Source organism: Pseudophryne corroboree, chromosome 3 (genome assembly GCF_028390025.1).
Source record: "Pseudophryne corroboree isolate aPseCor3 chromosome 3, aPseCor3.hap2, whole genome shotgun sequence".
NCBI classification, from domain to species: domain Eukaryota; kingdom Metazoa; phylum Chordata; class Amphibia; order Anura; family Myobatrachidae; genus Pseudophryne; species Pseudophryne corroboree.
The window spans coordinates 455635550-455641549 of record NC_086446.1 but is presented as its reverse complement, the minus strand read 5'-3'; the positions used below and the strand labels follow the sequence as shown (position 1 = coordinate 455641549).

General features: G+C 48.0%; 1 protein-coding gene across 4 annotated transcripts in view; it reads left to right on the top strand.

Annotated features, from left to right (window-relative positions):
- The window catches only part of TMEM94 (transmembrane protein 94), a 182576-nt gene that overhangs the window by 60396 nt on the left and 116180 nt on the right, over positions 1 to 6000 (top strand). For all 4 annotated transcript variants that reach the window (XM_063960629.1, XM_063960630.1, XM_063960631.1 and 1 more), the window contains exon 7: positions 4089 to 4240. In XM_063960629.1, the coding sequence (XP_063816699.1) occupies positions 4089 to 4240 (152 nt within the window). The remainder of the gene's footprint in view (positions 1 to 4088; positions 4241 to 6000) is intronic.

Here is a 6000-nt window from a genome sequence, read left to right as displayed (position 1 = left end):
TGGGTGCTGGCTGCATCCATACGATGTGTGCTCCTTCTTCACTGCAGCCTGCGCGCCCAGCCAATGACTGAGCCGAAGGCTGCTGCTCCTCAGAGAATTGGACAGCTGAGCTGTCGCTCAGCTGTCCTTCCCTCTGTCTCCCTGTACCATCCTTTCGATACACTGCAGACTGCAGTGGGGAGCCTCCCGGGAGCCGCCAGGGACAGCAATCGATTAGCTGCCCTGCGTGTGATGCCGCCGCGCCGGCTCTTGGGAGCGGGGACCAGGAGCGCAGTGCAATACCGCTGATCGGACCAGTGATCCGATCTATGGCGGTGGCGGGGGGCCCTTTTGAAAAAGGGGGCCCGGGGTACTTATCCCCTGGACCCCCCTCTTAATCCGGCTTTGGTGAAACATGTTTCTACTGTTTCGTACTCCTATTTAAAAATCAGATAATTCCCTATTTTAAAATTCTGTATAGTTTATTTTTATTGTTGGCTGCACCTATTCTGCCATTGAACCAAGCAACTGGACTTAAGGGCCCCATACACTAGAACGATAATGCCCGATTTCATCCGATTCCGGGCATTCGGCCTGATATATAGCGGATGAAATCGGGGATTTTGGAGGTGTTTCCAATCCATTCGATCCGATGCGCGTTCCCGTGAGCATCGGATCGGATCCTCCAGATTGACCGTGCTGCACGATCATGTCCGACCCCGCAGGCATGGCTGGGATCGCCCAAGATACATCGTATGCAAAAGGACAGCATACGATGTATCTTGGGCGATCCTGCCACCTGGATCCTGCCACACCACGGTGTGATCGCCTGCGACATGACGGTCGGACATGTCGCGTTAGTGTATGGGGCCCTTTAGTTTCAGTTTGGCCACGTGCCAGTTGTTTATCAGTAAAGCAGGGAATTCAGGCTAATTTGCCATTTCACTCAGCCTGATTGATTTGTAAAGCCCCGTACAAGGGGGAGATGTGTTCTGAACGATCTTGCACAGACCGCTCAGCATGCATCTCTCCCCCCGCTTAGCACACAGCGCGAGGGAGGGGAGGGGATGCGGTGGGCTGCTCATTTCACCCAGTGCTGAAATGAGCAATCTCACTAGATTTGACCGCGCATCGCTGTCGCCGGTACCCCTACACACTGAGAGATCCGTGCTTAACTTCTAAGCAATCTAGTAGGGTGTGTACCCCCCTTTACTTTCACTGTACTGTAAATTATTTAACGCTGTGCTTTTAACTTCTCTAAACTCTTTGCCTACTGTTATTATGCCTGTAGAGATACTTCCGCAGTTTATTTTGCTGCTTCTAACGTCCTCCTAACTACATTTCATTCTTCCACTAGAGACATCCCAACCTCGATGCTTCAGCACAGATGGTTAAATCAAAAGAACTGGGGTACTAACTAAGTCATGAGTGCTCAAGGCTAGATATCGCTAACACCTAGACTGTTTGTGTGCCTTGAGGACCAAGGTTGGGAAAGTCTGTACTAGAGGTTTAGGGGGTATGCAATTGGCTCTGATCATTTCGGAGCTAATAAATTTGCTCCACTGAGTATTAAATTAGGGCTGTTTTCTTCCATTTTGAAGGCAGTTTTGCCAATGCCTTTTCACCTTTTGTTAAGTGAAAAGGCATTGTCGAAAAATACCTCAAAATCTGCAAAAATGGGCCGCGTTTTTGACGGAAAACACGTGGTTTTGCCAATCCACGTGTTTTCTGCCCCTGCCGCATTTTCCGCCTAGTCGAAAATTCGGCCCTGCTATTGCATAGGGCGAATCCACATTTGCCCTAAAAATAGGGAAAAGCTCCGTTCTTTCGCATCGGCGGAAAAAAAACTGAGCAAATTGCATACTCCCCTTAGTAGTAATTATCCATCTCTATCATTGGAAATAACATACAGGGTAGGTTACTTTTCTCTTTCTGCAGTGGGGAGAACACAGATGGGTTGTGTTTCACAGCCAGGTAGTAGGGCAAAATGGAAAAAAAAAACTAACCGTTAAAAAAAAAAAATGTTATATGCTTTTCATTTTTAACTTTGTGTCTGGTACCTTGTAGCTCCTCTGCTGAGGTGATTTACTGACGTGCTGGGGGGGACGTCAGAGGAGCGTGGCAGGGTATGCACAATGTCCACACTCCGTCTGCCTGCTCTACACGTGAGACTCGCTCAGACACCAGATCTAGGCTGCGCAGCCAGAGTTGTGTTTTTCGTGTCTACTCTTGCCTGTCTTGTGATGTGGATCTAGGAAGCTGCCATTGACACATGTATTACAGGCTCTGAGGGGTTTCTGTGACTGGAGAAAGACAATGAGGCACTTATACAGTATATGGCATATTAGGAATTGTGTGTAGTACTGTGTACCATGATATTCATTGATTGCACTGCTATAGAGCAAGAATATGTGACATCTAAATCTAATTTATCTAGTATTTTTAAAATTAACATAAGTCCCTTTCCCCCAGAAATAGAAGTCGTCTCATAGCATCGTCCGATTCGTCACACCATTTTATTCTGTGTGGTAGGGAAACATTTTTTTAGCTGGGGCCCCTACAATTGCAACCAATCCTACATATCAATATAATCTAAATATGATAATTGCAAAGAATAGAAACTCGTAGAGTTGCAAAGTATTGAAAGCACATTTATCAGTTTTCCTTAACTTATGGTTCCCATGAAAGATGTGCTCAGCTCATGGGCTGTATGAGGTGTGCACTGTTATGTTTTGTGGCCGGATGAAGCAGGACAGGTATAGGGAGAACATGAAAAGAAATACATGTCCTGTCCCACATAGCACTGTGGCTCACTGCGGATGAAGGTGTGGGGTTAGTGACAGAGGTCAGATGGTCTGGCAGAGAGAGAGGACGACACAGTCAGACTGTCACTGTTCTACTGTGGAGCTTAGTGTCATTGATGAGACATTGTCAAATTGGGATCAGTACTAAATGCCGCCGGCCGGAATCCCGACCACACAATCCCGACAGGGGTGGCGAGCGAAACGCAGCCCCTTGCGGGCTCGCTTCGCTCGCCACGCTGCGGGCTCGGTGCCTCGCTACGCTCGGCACACTATTATATTCTCCCTCTATGGGTGTCGTGGACACCCACGGAGGGAGAATATGTCGGGATTGTGTCGGTCGGGATTCCGGCGTCGGTATTTCGACCGCATCTTGACCGCATCCCGTCAAATTATCACCTTGTGAGTCTTAAATTGTTTTTTTTTTTTTTTTGCTGCCTGGGAGCCGTCTCATAATTACCACATGATGGTTAAGTAGATTGGTTAAAACAGGCAGGGTATATGGAGCCACTGGAGGAGAATGCGGTGAAGTATTGTATAATTGCAGCAATTCCTTTTTTCCTGCCCATTAGTGTTGCATTGCTAAGATCGTTCCTAAAATTGAGAACTTAAAGTTCAAACAGAAACTCAAACTTGCCTCAGAGTGACTCATTGGGGTAAATTTACTAAGGTGGGAGATTTTTAGAACTGGTGATGTTGCCCATGGCAACCAATCAGATTCTACTTACCATTTATCTAGCTGCTTCTAGCAAATAATAGATATAATCTGATTGGTTGCTATGGGCAACATCACCAGTTCTAAAAATCTCCCACTTTAGTAAATTTACCCCATTGTTCTCCGTCCTCATGAACTTTTAGCTGAGCCCGCTGCTCCTTCCAGACAGTGTTCTTTCAATTCTGGCAGAAACCGCCAGTGCGCGCACAGCGGTGGCGCAAGGTAGGTAGAGAGACTAAACCTTGTCAGAGGAACGTGTGTTGAGCTCCTCTAGTCAGGGTTCAGCACAGGCTCTGATGGACGGAAGGACCCGCTTGGTGTCGTGGTGCTGCTCCTGCTCCATTACTGTTGCGCCCTTTGCCTAGCCCTCCTCTAGGCTCCCCCACTGTAGCTAGGTCACCCCAGGCAAGTACCTATGGTGTCTATGCCCGAGGCGAGCCTTGACATAACCCATTATCTGTGTCCTACTATAGCACTGGGTAAAAGGATTTGTAGATGCATGTACATTAAAAAGCAATTCCAAATCAGACGGCTTTGATTATGGTGTGTTGAATCAATGTTCTGTGCATAAAACACTTTTCTTTCAATTGAAGGATGATGAACACATAGTTTTGGAACCAGGAGACCTCTTTCCTCCCTTCTCTCCACCGCCATCCCCTCGTGCTGATGGCAAGAGAATGCCACAAGAACCTCAGCAACATCATCTGTTTCGTGTCCTAAAAACCCCTGTGATGGACAATGTGAGGTGAATACGTGCGTGGGTCTCTAGGCGGAATGAATGCACTGTGTGTGTGTGTGTGTGTGTGTGTGTGTGTGTGTGTGTTTGTTTTTTTACAGGATTGATATGACTCTACTTTCTTGCTCCCTGCTGTAACTAAGCTAGAATATTTGTCATGGAGGGTTTGACCACTCCTCAATGTTGTTTACACTGAACTTTAATTTTCCCAGAGGTGCTTCCTTCTGGATATTGAAGGCCCCCATCCATCGGCAATCACAAAACAGCAATTCACAGATTCTGTGATTTCCCCTCTCCCTCCCAATTTAAAGATTCCCCAATCCACCAATCTGTACCCATACATTACAGATATTTCTCTGACGTCCTAGTGGATGCTGGGGACTCCGTCAGGACCATGGGGATTAGCGGCTCCGCAGGAGACAGGGCACAAAAATAAAGCTTTAGGATCAGGTGGTGTGCACTGGCTCCTCCCCCTATGACCCTCCTCCAAGCCTCAGTTAGGTTTTTGTGCCCGTCCGAGCAGGGTGCAATCTAGGTGGCTCTCCTAAAGAGCTGCTTAGAAAAAGTTTTTAGGTTTTTTATTTTACAGTGAGTCCTGCTGGCAACAGGCTCACTGCAACGAGGGACTTAGGGGAGAAGAAGTGAACTCACCTGCGTGCAGGATGGATTGGCTTCTTAGGCTACTGGACACCATCAGCTCCAGAGGGATCGAACACAGGCCCAGCCATGGAGTCCGGTCCCGGAGCCGCGCCGCCGACCCCCTTGCAGATGCCGAAAAGTGAAGAGGTCCAGAAACCGGCGGCAGAAGTCTTTTCAGTCTTCATGAGGTAGCGCACAGCACTGCAGCTGTGCGCCATTGTTGTCACACACTTCACACCAACGGTCACGGAGGGTGCAGGGCGCTGCGGGGGGCGCCCTGGGCAGCAATGAGAATACCTTGTTCTGGCTAAAAAATACATCACATATAGCCCCTGGGGCTATATGGATGTATTTAACCCCTGCCAGGTCTCAGAAAAACGGGAGAAGAAGCCCGCCGAAAAGGGGGCGGGGCCTATTCTCCTCAGCACACAGCGCCATTTTCCCTCACAGAAATGCTGGTGGGAAGGCTCCCAGGCTCTCCCCTGCACTGCACTACAGAAACAGGGTTAAAACAGAGAGGGGGGGCTCTTATTTGGCGATATGATTATATATATTAAGATGCTATAAGGGAAAAACACTTATATAAAGGTTGTCCCTGTATAATTATAGCGTTTTGGTGTGTGCTGGCAAACTCTCCCTCTGTCTCTCCAAAGGGCTAGTGGGGTCCTGTCCTCTATCAGAGCATTCCCTGTGTGTGTGCTGTGTGTCGGTACGTGTGTGTCGACATGTATGAGGACGATGTTGGTGAGGAGGCGGAGCAATTGCCTGTAATGGTGATGTCACTCTCTAGGGAGTCGACACCGGAATGGATGGCTTATTTAAGGAATTACGTGATAATGTCAACACGCTGCAAGGTCGGTTGACGACATGAGACGGCCGGCAAACCAATTAGTACCTGTCCAGGCGTCTCAAACACCGTCAGGGGCGTTAAAACGTCTTTTTACCTCAGTCGGTCGACACAGACACGGACACTGACTCCAGTGTCGACGGTGAAGAAACAAACGTATTTTCCTTTAGGGCCACACGTTACTTGTTAAGGGCAATGAAGGAGGTGTTACATATTTCTGATACTACAAGTACCACAAAAAAGGGTATTATGTGGAGTGTGAAAAAACTACCTGTAGTTTTTC